Source organism: Scyliorhinus canicula, chromosome 18, assembly GCF_902713615.1.
Source record: "Scyliorhinus canicula chromosome 18, sScyCan1.1, whole genome shotgun sequence".
Taxonomy (NCBI): Eukaryota; Metazoa; Chordata; class Chondrichthyes; order Carcharhiniformes; family Scyliorhinidae; genus Scyliorhinus; species Scyliorhinus canicula.
The window spans coordinates 41,287,453-41,308,388 of NC_052163.1; the positions used below are offsets into that span (position 1 = coordinate 41,287,453).

General features: G+C 50.2%; 1 protein-coding gene across 1 annotated transcript in view; it reads right to left on the reverse strand.

Annotated features, from left to right (window-relative positions):
* Positions 1-19,719, reverse strand: part of LOC119953109 (probable ATP-dependent RNA helicase DDX41) — a 92,448-nt gene extending 72,729 nt beyond the window's left edge. Inside the window, exons 1-5 of the mRNA XM_038776959.1 lie at positions 19,566-19,719; positions 9,917-9,994; positions 8,772-8,928; positions 5,991-6,065; positions 3,446-3,506 (exon numbers count right to left, since the gene is read on the reverse strand). Coding sequence (XP_038632887.1) covers positions 3,446-3,506; positions 5,991-6,065; positions 8,772-8,928; positions 9,917-9,994; positions 19,566-19,607 — 413 coding nt within the window. The 5' untranslated portion in view covers positions 19,608-19,719. The remainder of the gene's footprint in view (positions 1-3,445; positions 3,507-5,990; positions 6,066-8,771; positions 8,929-9,916; positions 9,995-19,565) is intronic.
* Between the last annotated feature and the right edge of the window lie 1,217 nt (positions 19,720-20,936).

A 20,936-nucleotide genomic window follows, 5' to 3' on the forward strand; every position in this document is an offset into this window, starting at 1 on the left:
TAAATTATCTTTTCTCCTCGGAGCGTCTGAAATCTTTGGAACTCTCTCTACTCTGGAGACAGCTGGAGGCACGTTAAAGAATATTTTTAAGGCTGAATTAGATAGGTTCTTGACTAACAAGGGAGTCAAAGGTTAACGGGGATAGGCGAATGTGGAGTTGAGCAACAATCCGATCAGCCATGATGTTATTAAATGGCAGAGTAGGCTCGAGGAGCTGAATGGCCTACTCTTGCTCCTAATTCGCATGTTCATGAGCAACTATTCAATTTATCAGTTTACTAGGGATAGTTTGAAACACTCACAAACTATTTAAAGCTCTGAGGACAATAATGTGTTGTAAAGCCATACAACAATGAACGTTCACAGCATAAAAGGTTCTGTGTTAGGAATATAAAACATCTGCATCAATTTCTCCCCATAGCTTGATATATTCCTCTCCTTTAAATGTGATTCCAATTTTCATTTTAGAGTTGCAGTAACATCTTATTTTTTATAATGCCTTTAGAAAAGAAAAACAAACATCTCAAGATATTTCATTAACAGATGCTGAATCAAGGAATAGTAAGAAGTTTTACAACACCAGGTTAAAGTCCAACAGGTTTGTTTGGAATCACTAGCTTTCGGAGCACAGCGCCGTCATCAGGTAAGTGAAGAGGTGGGTTCCACAAACACATATATAGACAAAGTCAATAATGCAAGATGATACTTTGACTGCAGGTCTTCACAGGTAATTAAGACTTTACAGGTCCAGACAGTGCGACTGGAGAGAGGGCTAATCACAAGTTAAAGAAGTGTGAATTGTCTCAAGCCAGGACGGTTGGTAGGATTTCGCAAGCCCAGGCCAGATGGTTGGGGGTGAATGCAGTGAGACATGAATCCAAGGTCCCAGTTGAGGTCGCACTCATGCGTGCAGAACTTGGCTATCAGTTTCTGCTCGGCGATTCTGCGTTGTCGGGCATCCTGAAGGCCGCCTTGGAGACCCACAGCGAAGATCACTGAAACGACTACATAATGACATCAATAAGTTCCATCCCACCATCAGACTCACCATGGACTACTCTCCAAAATCGGTTGCATTCTTGGACACACACATCTCCATCAAGGACAATCACCTCAGCATTTCACTTTACCGCAAGCCCACGCAACACCTCATGATGCTCCACTTATCCAGCTTCCATCCTCAACACATTAAAGAAGCCGTCCCCAATGGACAAGCCCACTGTATACACAGGATCTGCTCAAACGAGGAGGAATGTAACAGACATCTACAGACACTGAAAGACACCCTCGTACGAACGGGATATGGCGCTCGACTCATCGATCGACATTTCCAACGCGCCACAACAAAACAAACGCACCAACCTCCTCAGAAGACAAACATGGGACACAACCGAAAGAGTACCCTTCGTCGTCCAGTACTTCCCCGAAGCGGAGAAAGTGCGACATTTTCTTCGCAGCCTTCAACACATTATCGATGAAGCCGAACATCTTGCCAAGACCATCCACACTACTTGCCTTCAAACAACCGCGAAACCTCAACAAACCATTGTTGCAGCAAACTACCCAGCCTTCAGGAGAAACGGCGACCACAACACCACACAACCCTGCCATAGCAACTTCTGCAAGACGTGCCAGATCATTGACATGGTTACCACCATTACAAGTGAGAATGCCACCCACCAGAAATGCGGTACATACTTGTGCTACTACTCGCCAACGTTGTCTACCTCATGCGCTGGAGGAAAGGATGTCCCGAGGCGTGGTACATGGCAAGACCATGAAGATGCTGCAACAATGGATGAACGGACATTGCGCGACAATCACCAGGCAGGAATGTTCCCTTCCAGTCAGGGAACACTTCAGCAGTCAAGAGCATTTAGCCCCCGATCTTTGGGTAAGCGTTCTCCAAGGCGGCCTACAGGATGCGCGACAAGGCAGAATCATCAAGCAGAAACTGATAGCCAAGTTCCGCGCGCATGGGTACGGCCTCAACTGGGACCTTGGGTTCATGTCTCACTACATTCACCCCCCCACTATCAAGTCTGGGCCTGTGAAATCCTACCAACCGTCGTGGCTTGAGACAATTCACATCACTTTAACCTGTGATTCGCCCTCTCTCCAGTCGCAAAGTCTGGATCCGTAAAGACTTAATTACCTGTAAAGACTCGCATTCAAAGTATCATCTTGCATCATTGACTTTGTCCATCTATATGTGTGTTTGTGGAACCTACTTCTTCACTCACCTGATGGAGGAGTTGTGCTCTGAAAGCAAGTGATTCCAAACAAACCTGTCGGTCTTTAATTTGGTGTTGTAAGACTTCTTACTGTGCCCACCCCAGTCCATCTCCGAATCAAGGAAGGATTTTTGGTGTTGCTACTCTTTATTAACTACTAAAACTATTTTCACGTGTACAGCAAAGGGTACAGGCTTGGAGCTGTCTCCATGCTTAGGTCTACATGTGCCTCTGCTCAACAGCACACTGACTGGTGCAACTTACTCCCTGTGGACAGTGTCATCTAGTTGCATTTTCAGTATTCCAACAACACGGGGCACATACATTCATGTTAACATAGGGCGAGTGGATGGACTGCAGCAATTGTGTCAAGTCCTGTCCTTGGTTTGACAGCAAAGTGCTGCAACTGGGACAACTGAATACTGCCCACATAGGGGTGGAGTGGGAGTGCCCACATGGATGAGGTGTAGGACATACACACTCAGGAAGGCAGGGACCAAACCAATGGAGTGGGGATTAACCCATCGAGGTGGTGGTTAGTGGGCAGCGCTGCAGGGATTTAGCGAGCTGGGGTGGGCATAGGGGACCTGCTGAATAGGGTGGGGGCTGAGAGACCAACTGGGGTAGGAGCAAAGCAGCAGAGGTAGTTTGCAACAAGTGCCCTCTGAAACATATTGGCAGCACTTTCTGAAAATCCATGTGCACACTGACTGCACTCCCAGTAAATTTGTCAAACTGGCTTTTCTTTTAAATCATTTTTGCTGGTCTTCATCATCTGATGTTGACTATTATGATTTGTCTCCGAGGGCAGCACGGTGGCACAGCGGTTAGCACTGCTGCCTAAGGCGCTGGGGACCCTGGTTCGAATCCAGGCCCTGAGTCACTGTCTGTGTGGAGTTTGTCCGTGTCTGTGTGGGTTTCACCCCCACAACCCAACGATGTGCAGGGTAGGTGGATTGGCCATGCTAAATTGCCCCTTAATTGGAAAATAATAATTAGGTACTCCAAATTTATTTATTTTTTAAATGATTTGTCTCCGCTCTTTGTTTAGTGGCACAGTCTCCTCATGGTTTATAATCACATCAATCTTACTTCCACAATTTCAATATATTCTATTTATAATTTAAACAGTAGTTTGCACTGGAACTTCAACATTTTCTTAAATCTTTGACAACACAGGAAATACGGAATAATTAAATCGGGAAGCTAACCTGGTTTTGATTGGGTCATCATAGGTTATGCCTTTCGCCATTTCCTTCACAGACATCAGAGCTACAAAAGAAATCAAAGCAATGTTTGACCACAGCTTGCCAATGTCTTACTCTCAGCAGTATGAGCCCATGATTTGCTCTGGTAGGATTATAACAAGGATTGTTTTTCTTTTAATCAATGGTCGCCAAGCGAGCTCTCCAGAAATCAAAGTATAGGAATGGCTGTGAATGTTCAGTATATTCACAGTAACTGGACTGAGCAGAGGTGGGAAAAATCTGCCTGCAATGCAGGATGGCAAAAGAACCAACAGGCAGCTTGCCCTCCTTGCAGGGAAGGCAATGGACGATTTATAAGAAACGTTCAAAGTTTTAATAGACTAGCCAGGGAGAAATAAACTCGCAGGTAGAAGGCGCAGTAAGCAGGGGACACAGATTTATTATTTAAAATAAATTTAGAGTACCCAATTCTTTCCTTTTCCAATTAAGGAACAATTTAGTATGGCCATCTACCTACCTGCATATCTTTGGGTTGTCCTCAGCGCTGTGAGACAGCAGTGCTAACCACTGCGCCACCATGCCGCCCAGGGGACACAGATTTAAGGAAATTGGCAAAAGAATCAAAGATAAGAGGAGTAGAAATGTCTTTACACTTAGTTATAATCTGGAATACACTGCCTTAAAAGGACGATGGAAGTGGATTCCAAAATAATTTGCGAAAGAGAACCGTATATAAATTTGGAAACAAAAATTTGCAGGGCTATAGGGAGAGAGCAGGGGAGGGAGACTAACTGGATAGTTCTTTAAAATATTTGGCATGGGCATGATGGGCTGAATAGCATCCTCATGTGCGACATGATTATATGACTCCACACACAGCAATATCTCGGAGGCCTTGGCCAAGCAACTTGGCAGTGAACGAAGCCAGTATCAGCATCACTGTCACTGGTAGGAAGAACATGGAGAGATGAAAACAAAATAAAGGATGCAATTCTAAAGAAGCAGACAGATCTCGGTGTATACCTGCATAGATCATTGAAGGTGGCGAGAGCAGTTAATAAAGCATACAATATTTTGGGTTTCATCAAGAGGGGCATAGAGTACAAGAGCAAGGAGGTTATGCTGAACTTATCCAAGACACTCGTTAGATCTCAGCTGGAATACTATGTTCAGCTCTGGGCGTCACACGTTAAAAAGGATGCGAACATATTGGACAGAGTGCAGGAGAGATTCACGAAAATGGTTCCATGGATAGGAAACTTCAGCCAAGGTGGCATCGTGGTTAACACTGCTGTCTCACAGCACCAGGGACCTGGGTTCAATTCCAGCCTTGAGTGACTGTCTGTGGAGTTTGCACATTCTCCTTTTATCTGCGTGGTTTCCTCCCACAATCCAAAAATGGGCAGATTAGGTGGATTTGTCATGCTAAATTCAATAACAATAATCTTTATTATTGTCACATTAGGTTCACATTAAGACTGCAATGAAGTTACTGTGAAAAGCCTCTAGTTGCCACATTTCGGCGTCTGTTCGGGTACACGGAGGGAGAATTCAGAATGTCCAATTCACTTAACAGCACGTCTTTCTGGACTTGTGGGAGGAAACTGGAGCACACGGAGGAAACCCAGGCTTAGACAGGGAGAACGTGCCGACTCCGCACAGACAGTGACCCAAGCCGGGAATCAAACCAGGGACCCTGGTGCTGTAAAGCAACAGTGTTAACCACTGTGCTACCATGCCGTTTCTACTTAGTGTCCAAAGATGTGCAGGTTAGGTGGATTGGTCATGTATAATGCGCGGGGTTATGGGGATAGGGCAGGGGAATGGACATAAGCAGAGTGTTCTTTCGGAGAGTCGGTGCAGACTCGATGGGCCGAACGTCCTCCTTCTACACTGTAGGGATTCTATGAATTCTGTTCTAAAATAGATTAAAGAAGTTGGGACTGTTCTTCTGGGAGAGAAGAACACTAAGAGGAGATTCAACTGAGGTGTTCAAAATCAGGGGGGTGGAGCTGGACAGAGTGGATACAGAGAACTGTTTCTGCTTGTGGAAGGATTGAGAACGAGACGGCACAGATTTAAAGTAAAAATAAAAAATGCTGGATAAACTCAGCAGATCTGGCTGCATCTGTGGAGAGGATCAGAGTTAACCGTTTCAGATCTAAATGATCCTTCCACAGAACTCTGTGTGATTCAAGCCAGAGAATATGGACACCTCACTGGGCTCTCCATTCTTCTGACTGATGATCTGTCAGTCACATGCAGTCTGGCCTCACTGGAATTGCTGGGCATCATGGTGTCAGTGAGGTGAGCTTCAAGGGAATCCAAAGATCTTTAGTTTTCTATTCTGTTGAAACATAGTGGAATGGAGGGCAGAATTTAAATAAAGAGATATGGAGGGTAAGGTGGGAGGAGAGAGAGAGAGCTGAGAATGGGTATTTCAAATGGAAGGAAGGTGGTGTAGATTATAAACTGCAGCACACAGACCAACTATGCTGTGCATTCAATGTAATATTCTCTAGCTAATAGTTACAACAGTTAAACTGACCTCTGCCTTCAGCAACACTTTCCAGAATTTTCTCCTCTTCTTTCAGACGCTTTTCTTTAGCAGATTCTTTACGTGCTGCAAAACGCAAATCAAAATGTGAGCACCCAGTAACAAATCCAGATTAAAAGTCAGGGACATGAGCATAATACTGAATTGAACAGTCAGCCTGATATGATCCAAATCAAAGCCCCCCCACTCCACCCTGTATTACACGGACAATTGCAAACTGCCCTGCATCGCATAGCAAGTGTCGCACTGCTCAGTATCCCATGGCGAGTATCCCACACAATGCCACATATCCCAACCTGGTTCAAGTTTCCCAAATCCCTGTGTCAGGCTGACCCCATCCCACACTGAGTGTTGAACCAACCCCAATTTCATGGCGAGACTTGGTCTGAGGGCCCACAATCACTCAATGAATGTCAGTCTGCTCCATATCCCACACAATGTCAGACTGCCCAAAACCCCACACTGAACGTCAGACTGCTCCATATCCCACACCGAATATCAGACAGCTCCATATCGCACACCGAATATCAGACAGCTCCATATCCCACACCGAATATCAGACAGCTCCATATCGCACACCGAATATCAGACAGCTCCATATCTCACACCGAATATCAGACAGCTCCATATCGCACACCGAATATCAGACAGCTCCATATCACACACTGAGTGTCTGACTGCTCCATATCCCACACCGAATATCAGACAGCTCCATATCGCACACCGAATATCAAACAGCTCCATATCCCACACCGAATATCAGACAGCTCCATATCCCACACTGAGTGTCTGACTGCTCCATATCCCACACCGAATATCAGACAGCTCCATATCCCACACAATGTCAGACTGCCCAAAACCCCACACTGAGTGTGACTGCTCCATATCCCACACCGAATATCAGACAGCTCCATATCCCACACCGAATATCAGACAGCTCCATATCCCACACCGAATATCAGACAGCTCCATATCGCACACTGAGTGTCTGACTGCTCCATATCCCACACCGAATATCAGACAGCTCCATATCCCACACAATGTCAGACTGCCCAAAGCCCCACACTGAGTGTGACTGCTCCATATCCCACACCGAATATCAGACAGCTCCATATCCCACACCGAATATCAGACAGCTCCATATCCCACACCGAATATCAGACAGCTCCATATCGCACACTGAGTGTCTGACTGCTCCATATCCCACACCGAATATCAGACAGCTCCATATCCCACACCGAATATCAAACAGCTCCATATCCCACACCGAATATCAGACAGCTCCATATCCCACACCGGATATCAGACAGCTCCATATCGCACACTGAGTGTCTGACTGCTCCATATCCCACACAATGTCAGTCTGCTCCATATCCCACACAATGTCAGACTGCCCAAAACCCCACACTGAATGTCTGACTGCTCCATATCCCACACCGAATATCAGACAGCTCCATATCCCACACCGAATATCAGACAGCTCCATATTGCACACGGAATGTCAGACAGCTCCATATCCCACACCGAATCTGACAGCTCCATATCCCACACCGAATATGACAGCTCCATATCGCACATCGAGTGTCTGACAGCTCCATATCCCACACCGAATATCAGACAGCTCCATATCCCACACAATGTCAGTCTGCTCCATATCCCACACAATGTCAGACTGCCCAAAACCCCACACTGAGTGTGACTGCTCCATATCCCACACCGAATATCAGACAGCTCCATATCCCACACCGAATATCAGACAGCTCCATATCGCACACTGAGTGTCTGACTGCTCCATATCCCACACCGAATATCAGACAGCTCCATATCCCACACAATGTCAGACTGCCCAAAGCCCCACACTGAGTGTGATTGCTCCATATCCCACACCGAATATCAGACAGCTCCATATCGCACACTGAGTGTGATTGCTCCATATCCCACACCGAATATCAGACAGCTCCATATCGCAAACTGAGTGTTTGACTGCTCCATATCCCACACCGAATATCAGACAGCTCCATATCCCACACCGAATATCAGACAGCTCCATATTGCACACTGAATGTCAGACAGCTCCATATCCCACACCGAATATCAGACAGCTCCATATCCCACACCAAATATCAGACAGCTCTATATCCCACACCGAATGTCAGACAGCTCCATATCCCACACTGAATGTCAGACAGCTCCATATCCCACACCGAATATCAGACAGCTCCATATCCCACACCGAATATCAGACAGCTCCATATCACACACTGAGTGTCTGACTGCTCCATATCCCACACCGAATATCAGACAGCTCCATATCCCACACCCAATATCAGACAGCTCTATATCCCACACCGAATGTCAGACAGCTCCATATCCCACACCGAATATCAGACAGCTCCATATCCCACACCCAATATCAGACAGCTCCATATCGCACACCGAATATCAGACAGCTCCATATCCCACACCGAATATCAGACAGCTCCATATCTCACACCGAATATCAGACAGCTCCATATCCCACACCAAATATCAAACAGCTCCATATCCCACACCGAATATCAGGCAGCTCCATATCGCACACTGAGTGCCGGACTTTTCTATATCCAACATGGAGTGGAGAATCGTACATTTCTGCATCACATTTTGTCAAAGGGCTACTTTGATTGGACAGTCCTCAATGTTGAGTCATTTACTGAATCAAAGCTAGCCCCTCCCTCTGACAGAATAGCCTGTTCCCGAACTCTGCCTGACATGGTTACAGAAATGCTGCACCTTCCGCCTTCTCCTTCAGCTGCTGGTGTTGGTCTAACAGGCTGATATTGGACCGTGGCCCCAGGGGACCATCCCCATCATCCTCTCGGAGGTCGCTGTCACTGTCCTGATCATCATCCAAGGCAACTTTCCTGCGTATCCGCACCAGCTTCTCCATCTGGTCACACAAAGAAAACAATCAGTTTCCAAGCAGCAGCAATGATTCAGAGTTAAACCATCGCATGATCTTGTTACAGGCGTTATTTTACCAGCATTCATTTCAGATGCACACATTATTAGGCCCACACTGTGGCCTTCAAAATCCAGTCTGAAAAAAACAACACTTACTGAACACTTGGGGAACATGCAGTGACAGTCAAAGCACCGGCTCTTTAAAATATCTAAGTTTCACTCGATACACCACACACTGAACCAAACCCAAGAATACAACAAAGTAAGAAATAGGTGCATGAAAAAAAATCATATAGTGAAATGAAATAAAATTCGCTTATTTTCACAAGTAGGCTTCAAATGAAGTTACTGTGAAAAGCCCCTAGTTGCCACATTCCGGCGTCTGCTCAGGCAGGCTGGTACGGGAATTGAACCGTACTGCTGGCCTGCCTTAGTCTGCTTTAAAAGCCAGCTCTTTAGCCCTGCGCTAAACCAGTCCCTTTAGATATCATCCCTTTACATTTGAATATACTCAACAACTGAGCATCTAACACCCACTGGGGTAGAGAATTCCAAAAATTCACAATCCTTTGAGTGAAGAAATTTCTCCTGGATATCAGTCCTAAATGATCGCTCCCCTTATCCCAAGGCTGCGCCCCCATTTTCTAGATTCCCCGGCCAGGGGACATAACCTGGGGGATAGGGGGCGGAGGCCACCCATCTGGAGCTTGTTATAGATTATATATAAAAGCCGGCCCAAAGCAGGGCCTGGTATGGTTAGTTCTCCCAGCAAGGACAGGAGTGGGAGCAAGTTACAGCCGTGAACAGAAAATTGTGATTGTATATAGTTAAATAACTCTCTGTTCTGCTACCGCTGGCTTCCTCAAGTTGCTAAAGTATCAAAACAATCAGAACCATGTGATCGTAGCATAGAGTCAAGCTTAGTGAAAGCATTCTGCTCAAACTCAACAAACATAAGTCCAGTCAACACTCACCAGCTGTTGCTTCCTCTGCTGAACAGGAACATATGGAACGTAGTCCTCGTCTTCCTCCTCATCATCCGAGAGTGTGCGCTGTAATACAAGATCGCACTTTACTGTACAGAACACACAATTACTGCTGCACCAGAAAATGGCAGCAATGAAGTCTCATGAGGGGTGGGATAAGACTATTACTTCTGTTTCACCTGAACTGTGAGGGACACTCAACAGTCAGGTAAGGCTCTGGGTACGGACAGGTTCCCGATAGAATTTTACAAGAAATTTGCGGGTCAGCTTATCCCATTGTTGTTAGATATGCTTAATGATTCCTTGTCCCAGGGGGTATTGCCAGCTACATTATCGCAGGCATCGATCTCTTTGATTTTGACAGAAGGTGAGGATCCGACCAAGTCCTATTTCACTATTAAACAGCTAAACTGTTGCCAAAAGGTTTGGCAAGGTGCTTGGAGCTCTGCCTTCTGCGGGTGATTTCGGAGGAACAGACTGGATTTAAGGGCAGGCAGCTTTCTGCCAACGTACAACTGTTTAATATTATTTTGTCCGGGGCAGCACAGTGGCACAGTGGTTAACCCTGCTGCCTCACGGCGCCAAGTTCCCAGGTTTGATCCCGGCTCTGGGTCACTGTCCGTCTGGAGTTTACACATTCTCCCCGTGTCTGCGTGGGTTTCACCCCCAATTCAATTTAAGGTGGTGCATAGGATGCATCTGACTAGGGCGCGGATGAGTGTTTTTTTTTCCACGAATAGAAGGTAAGTACGAGCGTTGTTCACAAGGTCTGGTGAATCACACAGACATGTTCTGGTTATGTCCTAAATGTGTGAGCTTTTGGGTCTCCTTCGTCAACACCATGTCAGGGATTCTTGGGATTGAGTTGGAGCCTTGCCCGCTTGTGGCTATTTTTGGGGTCCCAGACTCTCCGGAGCTGCAGACGGAGGCTCGCCTCCCCTACTTAATAACCCAAAGGCATCAGGGTGTCGGACCAGCCGGAGTTGGAAACGGATGTAGAGGCAGATGTTGTAGCTTTCGCCTCATTAATTCAAAGGCATGTTCTGCTTGGGTGGAGGACTCCGGTTCCACCACTTCTCGAAAGTCATTCGTCGTGAGTGACCTGATGGAGTTTATATACTTAGAGAAGGTCAAGTATATCATGAGGGGGTCGGCAGAAGCGTTCTACTCAAGGTGGCAACCTTTCATTTCCTTTTTCAGGGAGTTGGTCACCATCAGATGTTAGGGAAGTTGGGGGATGTTGTCTGGTTTCGATTTGTTTACTTTTTGAGCAGTGTAGGGAGGGTACGTTTGGGATTGTATTTGTTTTGTGTTTCTACGTGTTATAATGAAACTTTTTTTTTTAATAAACAATTTTATTGAGGTAGTTTTTGGCTTTGTAAATAGTTACAGACATCAACATCAACAGAAAGAAAGCAAAAAAGGCAAAAATGTGCAAACATCCACGTACATTCAATACTTCAATCGTAACATACTGCACAAGCCCGCTCCTCTCCCACCGGTACTACCCGCCATTTTATCCGTCCTACTCTACTCTTCCCCCCCCCCCCCCCCCCCCCCCCCCCGCCTGCTGACGCTCACTCTCCTGCAAAGAAGTCAATAAATGGTTGCCACCTCCGGGCGAAGCCCTGTACAGATCCGCTCAGGGCGAACTTAATTTTTTCCATACCCAGGAAACTCGACATGTCCGCAAGCCAGAACTCAGTCTTCGGGGGCTTTGAGTCCCTCCACGCCAATAGTATTCGTTGCCGGGCAATCAGGGAAGCAAAGGCCAAAACATCGGCCTCTTTCTCCCCCTGGTCTTCCGAAACCCCAAAAATTGCCACCCCTGGACCCATCGCCACCCTTGTTTTTAGCACCCGGGACATGACGCCCGCAAATCCCTCCCAGTACCCCCTAAGCTTAGGGCATGCCCAAAACATGTGAAAGTGGTTCGCTGGTCCTCCCGCGCACCTAGCGCATTTGTCCTCTATCCCAAAGAATTTGCTCATCCGAACCACCGTCATGTGGGCCCGGTGAATGACCTTAAATTGAATCAGCCCGAGCCTGGCACATGTCGCGGTCGAATTTACCCTACTCAGGGCCTCTGCCCACAGCCCATCCTCCATTTCCCCGTCTAGCTCCTCCTCCCATTTAAGTTTCAGTTCCTCCGTCTGGGACCCCTCCTCCCTCATGAGCACCTTATAAATATCAGAGACTCTACCCTCCCCTTCTTCCCTCCTAGAGACTATTCTGTCTTGGATCCCCATTGGCGGGAGGCGTGGGAAAGATGGGACCTGTCTACGAACAAAGTCCCGCAATTGTAGGTACCTAAAATCATTTCCCCTTACCAGCCCAAATTTCTCCTCCAAGCTCCTCAAACTCGCAAAGCTCCCTTCCAGGAACATATCGCCCACCCTTCCCACCCCCACCCGCCGCCATGCTCGAAACCCCCGATCCATACCCCCGGGGGCAAACCGATGGTTGTCGCAGATTGGCGCCCAAACCGATGCCCCCGTCTCCCCTACATGCCTCCTCCACTGGCCCCATATCCGCAGGGTCGCCACCACTACCAGGCTGGTGGAGTACCTGGCCGGCGGCAGCGGTAGAGGAGCCATGACCAGGGCTGCCAAGCAAAGCCAGCCCTCCCTCGCTGCGGTTCCTCTCCAGCATCGCCTTCTTCACCCGCGGGGATTTTCCCGCCCAGACAAAGCTCATGATCATCCTGTTAACTCTTTTGAAGAAGGACTGTGGGACAAAGATCAGGAGGCACTGAAAAACAAACAGAAATCTAGGGAGGATTGTCATCTTTACAGTCTGCACCCTCCCTGCCAGCGAGAGTGCATCCCATCTCCGAAACTCTCCCTTCATTTGCTCCACCACCCTGGCCAAATTTAACTTGTGCAGCCTGCCCCAGTCTCGTGCCACCTGGATTCCCAAATACTGGAAATTTTCCTCAACCAGCCTAAACGGTAACCCTCTCAATCTGTTCTCCTGGCCCCTTGCCTGCACCACAAAAATTTCACTCTTGGCCATATTTAATGTGTACCCTGAGAACCAGCCGAACTTCCTCAACATTCCCAGTATACTTCCCATCCCGGCCACTGGGTCCGACACGTACAGGAGCAGGTCGTCTGCGGAAAGGGAGACCCTATGTTCTACTCCGCCCCTTTCCATCCCTCTGCGGCTCTCAGCGCAATCACCAGCGGCTCTATGGCCAGCGCAAACAGCAGCGGGGAGAGCGGGCAGCCCTGTCTGGTCCCTCGGTACAGCCTAAAGTACTCCGACACTTCTCTGTTAGTCCTGACGCTGGCCCTCGGGGCCTGATATAATAATTTGATCCAATCCACCAGTCCCTCCCCAAACCCAAACCGTCCGAGCACCTCCCATAGATAGTCTCACGCCACCTGGTCAAAGGCCTTCTCGGCGTCCATCGCCACCACTACCTCCACCTCCCTGCCCGCCGGGGGCATCATTATCACATTAAGTAATCTTCTCAGGTTGGCCGCCAGCTGCCTACCTTTCACGAACCCAGTTTGGTCCTCCCCGGTACGCAGTCCTCCATTCGAACCGCCAGTACCTTTGCCAGGAGCTTGGCGTCAACATTAATCAGGGAGATTGGCCTGTCGGACCCGCACGCCTCCGGGTCTTTACCCAGCTTCAATATCAGTGATATAGTGGCTTGCGACATTGGCGGCGGCAGGGTCCCTCTGTCCCTTGCCTCGTTGAAAACCCTCGCCAAGACCGGGCCCACCAGCTCAGAGAACTTCCTATAGAACTCTACTGGGTATCCATCCGGCCCCGGGGACTTGCCCGACTGCATGGCCTTTAGGCCCCCCAATACCTCCTCTACTCTAATCGGGGCCCCCAGCTCATCCACTCACCCCCCCACCTACTGTTGGGAATGTTAACCCGTCCAGAAACCTTTTCATCTCCTCCGGTTCTTCCGGCAGCTCCGAAGTATACAGCTTGCGATAGAAGTCCCATAATACCTTATTCAATCCTGCCGGGTCCTCCACTTTGCGCCCCTCCCCATCCATCACTCTACTTATTTCCCTGGCCGCCTCCCTCTTCCTAAGTTGCTGCGCTAACAGTCTGCTAGCCTTTTCCCCATGCTCGTACACCACGCCCCTCGCCTTCCTAAACTGTTCCACGGTCCTACTCGTGGATAGTGCCCCCAGTTCTGCCTGTAGTCTCTGCCTCTCCCTGAGTAAAACCTCCCCCGGGGACTCCGCGTGCTCTTCATCTATCCCACCCATTTCCCTGACCAATCTATCCATCTCTGCCCTGTCTGCCTTGGCTCTGTGGGCCCCAATTGAAATCAGCTCCCCCCGCACTACTGCCTTTAGCGCCTCCCACAGGGTCGCCGCTGAGACCTCCCCCGTGTCATTCACCTGCAGGTAATTTTGCATACACCTCCGAAGCCTCTCACAGATCCCCTCCTCCGACAGCAGTCCCACGTCTATTCTCCATTGTGGGCGTTGGTAGCTCGCCCCCCCCCCCCGATCTGCAGGTCTACCCAGTGCGGGGCATGGTCTGAGGTAGTAATTGCCGAATATTCCGTGTTCTTTACCTCCCCTATACAATCCCTGCTTAGTACGAAGAAATCTATCCTAGAATATACTTTATGGACGTGCGAGTAAAACGAGTAGCCCCTTCTTGTCGGCTGTCTGACTCTCCAGGGGTCCACTGCCCCCATTTGCTCCATAAACCCTTTCAGCTCCCTTGCCATTGCTGGGAGTCTACCCGTTCTGGGACACAACCGATCCAAAGCCGGGTCAAGGACCATGTTAAAGATCCCCCCCCCCCCCCATTATTAGCCTGCGAGAGTCCAGGTCCGGGATCTTCCCCAGCACTCTTTTAATGAAGTCCACGTCATCCCAGTTCGGGGCATATATATTCACCAGCACCACTCTTCCCCCCCTCCAGTCTGCCCCGTATCATCAGGTATCTGCCCCCCCTGTCTGTGGCTATGCCCCCCGCCTCAAATTGCACCCGCTTGTTGATCATGATTGCCACCCCCCTGGACTTCGAGTCCAAGTCCGAGTGGAAGACCTGGTTAATCCAGCCCTTCCTTAGCCTGGTCTGGTCAGACACTTTCAGATGTGTCTCCTGCAACATAATTACGTCCGTCCTCAGAGCCCGCAAGTGCGCGAACACCCACGCCCTCTTAACCGGCCCATTCAGTCCCCTGACGTTCCAGGTGATCAGCCTGGTCGGGGGGCACAACCCAACCCAACCCAACCCCACCCACCCCAAACGCTGGTCAGCCATAGACTTTCTCGGGCCAGCCCCCAGCCCGTGCGTCGCGCCATTCCTGGCCCGATCGTTGGCTGCCTCCACCCTCGACCTCCTTACCAGTGCCTAATTCAAGTCCCTCCCACGTCAGCAGGACAATCACCCCCCCCCCCCCCAACAACATCCCCCGATACCCCCACCCCTGCCATCCACTGGCTGTGATCCCCCCCCCCCCCCCACCTGACTCCCTTTACGAGCCAATCTGCTAGCCCGGTGGCTCAACACTCCGGCGCCTTCCTGTCTCATTCCCATTGTTTCCCCGTCCTCCTCCTCACTCCCCGGCGCCCCATCCCCCTCTCCAACCCACTGGAGCAAACTCACTGGCACAGGAAGGCATGGACATCAACAAAACAAAAAAAACAACAACAAAAAACCCCCCAACCCAAGTCCTTCGCCCCACCTTGCTGACTGGCCCCCCTTCGTTACCGTGCCGGTTCCAGTGTCCTCCGCGAGCTGCACAAAAAGTACAAATCCGCCCAAAAAGGAAAAAACAGAAAAAAGAGGAAAAAACAACAACATAAGAGAAAAAACAAACAAAACAAAAAAAAACCCAAACCAATGTCCATGAATAAAGGAAAGAGTCCCAAATGTTCCGCTTGGCACCTTTGGCCCAGCAAACCGTTGACCAGCAGTCCAGGCCCATTCGGCGTACCTTCCTACGGTTGTCCTCGGGCCCTAATTCACGTTCGTGTGGTCTCTTTTCGGGACCAGCCCCTGATCCCTCGCAAAGTCCATCGCTTCTTCAGGCTCGGAGAAGTAGTGGTGCTGACCCTGATGCGTGACCCATAAACGAGCTGGGAACAGCAGACCAAACTTCACGTGCTTCTTGAACAGCACCTCCTTGACATTCTTAAAGGCTGATCGCTGCCGAGCCACCTCCTGGCTTAGGTTCTGGTAAATGCGGAGGACACTGTTGTTCCACGCGCTGCTCCTGGCGCTCTGCCCACCGCAGCACCTGCTCCTTGTCCACGAACCTGTGAAACCTAATCACCATCCAGCGGGGGGGGGGGTCCGCCAGGCCGCCCCTGCCTCGCCTGCACTCTGTATGCCCCCTCCAGCTCCGGCGGTCACGGAAAGGCTTCGGCCCCCATCAGCTGCATCAATAGGTCTGCTACAAACGCTGCGGCATCAGCTCCCTCCGGGAGGCCGACCATCCTCAGGTTGTTCCTGCGGCTCTATTCTCCAGCTCCTCCACTCTATCTAGCAGTCTTCTCTGTCGCTCCTTCCGCCCGTCAACTTCTAGCGCCGCAACCGTCTGCGCATCCGCCTGCTCCTAAACGCCTCTCCCAGCTCCTTAACTTTAACATCTTAGGGCAGCACGGTAGCATGGTGGTTAGCATAAATGCTTTACAGCTCCAGGGTCCCAGGTTCGATTCCCGGCTGGGTCACTGTCTGTGCGGAGTCTGCACGTCCTCCCCGTGTGTGCGTGGGTTTCCTCCGGGTGCTCCGGTTTCCTCCCACAGTCCAAAGATGTGCGGGTTAGGTGGATTGGACATGCTAAATTGCCCGTAGTGTCCTAAAAAGTAAGGTTAAGGGGGGGGGTTGTTGGGTTACGGGTATAGGGTGGATACATGGGTTTGGGTAGGGTGATCATTGCTCGGCACAACATCGAGAGCTGAAGGGCCTGTTCTGTGCTGTACTGTTCTATGTTCTATCTTGTGCATCCAGCCTCTGGTTCAGCTGATCCACCGCTCTCTGGATTTGGTCCAAGCTGTCCCGCTTCAGCGCTTCAAAACTGGACTTCATTACCTGGAGCATGTTATCCAGCGCCTGCTGGATTGCTGAGTCCAGGGTCCGTGTGTCCACCATCTTAGGTTCCAGGTAAGTTTCTTCAGGTCCTTGTCTCTGTCCCCTTTTCTCTCTTTTCTTCTGCCTCCTGGACTCCCGCTGTTCCATGTGCCGCAGCCTGCTCCTCAGCACTTTCACTGCCGCCTTCCTTCAGGTCCGTGGTCCCGCTATCGCGGGGAATCAGCCCCTAAACGCCCGCCAGAGTGAGAGCCCGCCGAATGCGCGGCTCACTCGGACATCGCCGCCACCGGAAGTCCATAATGAAACATTTTTTCAATCAAAATATATATTTTTAAAGATCTGAAGGTCAGGATCAATGGACCAGGATTCAACCATTCAGCTCTTCAAGTCTATTCCACCACTTAATCAGAGCATTATGATCTGTACATCAATTCAATTTACCATTTCTCTCTCCATAGCCCTTCATATCTTTCCTGACAAAAAATTACCAACATCGGCCATGAAAATTCCAACTGCATCTACATAGCCTTTTCCAGAGTTCAACTACTCTTTGGGTAACAGATATGTGTCCGTATTTCACTTTTTAACGGCCTATTCTAATTTTAAGGTTATGCCCCCTTGTTCTGCACTTCCCCAACCAGAAAAATGTTTCTTTCCATCCAGCGGTTCCACCTCAGATAAAATATCTGCGCTAAGTCTCTGCTCCAAAGTGTCATAAAAATTCTTTAGATTGGTGGTCAAGTAAACAATTTAAGACTGAGACTAATAGCATATTGGTAGGCCAGGGCGTGGAAGATTATGGAACCAAGGATTGTTGTTCGAAATGTGATAGAAGAATCAGACATGATCTCATTGAATGGTCAGTAATGGAATGGGCTGAATGGTCGGTCTCCTTCTGTTCTAGAGCAACAATAAGTTCCCACAAACAAAAAATAAAATTTGTAACATGTTTTACATATGTAACATTAAATAAATTATATATTTGTGTACAATGTCAGTTGCCATTCAGCGAGTAGCAATCTTGCTACTGAATAAGAAAGTCACTGGTTCAGGTCCCGTTCTACTGTCTGGAACATAAAACCTAGACTGAAAGTCTCCATGACCACCAAGGGAGTGACGCACTGTCTGAGGGTCAGTACTGAGGGAGTGATGCAGTCGGACAGTACCGAATGAGCGGCACACTGCTGGCAGGTCAGTACCGAAAAACCATAGTACTATTGGCGGGTCAGTACAAACAGAGAGTCGCTCTGTCGGCAGGTCAGTACCAAGAGAACGCCGCGCTGTCAGAGAGTCTGTACCGAGAGTGCCGCGCTGTCAGAGGGTCAGTACTGAGTGAGCGCCGCACTGTTGGAGGGTCGGTACAGAGGGAGCACTGCACTGCCAGCAGGTCAGTACAGAGAGAGCACCGCATTGTCGGCAGATCAGTACCGAGGGAGCGTGACACTATGGAGGGTCAGTACCAAGGGAGTCCTGCACTGTCGGAGGGTCAGAACCGAGGGAGTGCTGCACTGTCGGAGGGTCAGAACTGAGGGAGTGCTGCACTGTCGGAGGGTCAGTACCGAGGGAGAGCCGCACTTTCAGCGGGTCAGTACCTAGGGAGCGCCGCACTGTCGGAGGGTCAGTACCGAGGGAGTGCTGCACTGTCGGAGGGTCAGTACCTAGGGAGTGCCGCACTGTCGGAGGGTCAGTACCTAGGGAGTGCCGCACTGTCGGAGGGTCAGTACCGAGGGGGTGCTGCACTGTCGGAGGTTCAGTACCAAGGGAGAGCCGCACCGTCAGCGGGTCAGTACCTAGGGAGCACTGCACTGTCAGAGGGTCAGTACCTAGGGAGCGCCACACTGTCAGAGGGTCAGTACCGAGGGAGCGGCGCACTGTCGGAAGGTCACTACTGAGGGAGCGCCGCACTGTCGGAGGTTCAGTACCGAGGGAGTGCTGCACTGTCGGAGGTTCAATACCGAGGGAGTGTTGCACTGTCGGAGGGTCAGTACCCAGGGAGTGCTGCACTGTCAGAGGTTCAGTACCGAGGGAGTGCTGCACTGTCAGAGGTTCAGTACCGAGGGAGTGCTGCACTGTCGGAGGTTCAGTACCGAGGGAGTGCTGCACTGTCGGAGGGTCGGTACCGAGGGAGTGCTGCACTGTCGGAGGGTCAGTACCGAGGGAGTGCTGCACTGTCGGAGGGTCGGTACCGAGGGAGTGCTGCACTGTCGGAGGGTCAGTACCGAGGGAGTGCTGCACTGTCGGAGGGTCGGTACCGAGGGAGTGCTGCACTGTGGGAGGGTCGGTACCAAGGGAGTGCTGCACTGTCGGAGGGTCAGTACCGAGGGAGTGCTGCACTGTATAAAACTACGGTTCTCTCTCCTTTCACTGCCATGGTTTCAGTGAAGAGCAGAAACGTTTTCCCCTGGTGTTCTGACCAGAAGTTACCACTCAACAAGCACCACGGTCAAATTGTCTGGGTTACATTATACTGTTGTCAATGGGATTTTGCTGTCACATTTCCTACATTTTAGAAACACTTGATCAGCTGTGAAGCGTTTTGCGAGATCCTGAGGTGGTGAAAGGTGCTGTGTAAATGCAGTCTCTCTCCCAAGCCCGCTCTGAATTGTTTTACCTTCACGCTTTCGCGCTCCCTCTCTCCGCTCTCGGGCTCCATTATTGTCGGCTACAGAATGTCCGCTCCGTCCACCCTCCGGCTCCGGGCTGCAGCGCTTCCGGTCCGTCCACCCTCCGGCTCCGGGCGGCAGCGCTTCCGGTCCGTCCACCCTCCGGCTCCGGGCGGCAGCGCTTCCGGTCCATCCACCCTCCGGCTCCGGGCGGCAGCGCTTCCGGTCCATCCACCCTCTGGCTTCGGGTGGCAGCGCCTCCGGTCCGTCCGCCCGGCTCCGGGCGCCGTTTCCAATTCGACTAGTGGTTCTGGGCGGTTTTTTTTCCGCAGAAAGACCGAGGCCTCGAGTAAGGTCGGGTTGTGAGGTCCTAGGAACCTGCTACCCAGCACTGGCTCAGGAAACAGGTTATAGGAAATATATTTCAAAAGCATGAGGTGGAAGGAAAGGAATGGATTGTGGAATGTGATGAATGGTATCAGTAACTGCTGTAACTGTACTTTGCCTTTAATACATTGGCCCTTTAAGACCGGGCTTGGAACCCTGGGGGACTCCGCCTCTGGCTCCGCCCCCAGTAAACAGTATATAAGGTGATGCTCACTGGGCAGCATGCTGTGAGCACACTTCTCGGCAGCTGTCTGGTCCTCTGGTAATCAAAGCCTTTTGAATCACCAATCTTCTCTCCTGTGTCGTAATTGAGGGTATCTCAATTTAATTACCAGACACATCAAGATGGACAGCGCTCTAAAGCCGGAGAAACTCAACCTAGACGCTTGGCCGCCGGAGGCCCCAGAAATTTTTAAATATTGGTTCCGGTGTTTTGAGGACTATCTTGACTCCTCAGAGACTGAAGTCGACAGCGCTCGCAAGCTGAGATTACCACATGCCCGGGTGGGCCACCAACTCTTCTCCATTATCGAGGACGCTACGACCTACGAAACTGCCATCGATATACTAAAGAAACGCTTCGTAAAGCCGATTAACGAGGTACACGGCAGACATTTGCTCTCGACCTGCAGCCAGCTCTCCGGGGAAACTATAGACGAATACGTGGAGAGACTCACTGCGCTCGCGAGGAACTGCAATTATAAAGCAGTGACGGCAGAAGCCCACATGAACTTGCATATTCGTAATGCCTTTGTGTCCGGTATCAGGTCCTCGTACATCCGGCAGCGGCTCCTAGAAGACGGGGCAAAGGATCTCCAAGGCACGGTAACGCTCGCCTCTTTAGAAACGGCCCACTGTAACCCCCGTACATACTCCGCGGACCTTGCAAACCCCTCTCTATCCCCTCCAGACTCGACCACACTACAGGCATGTGCCGCGCGGCGATCCGCTCACTCCAGGGGTTCCCCATGCTATTTCTATGGGCAAGGCCA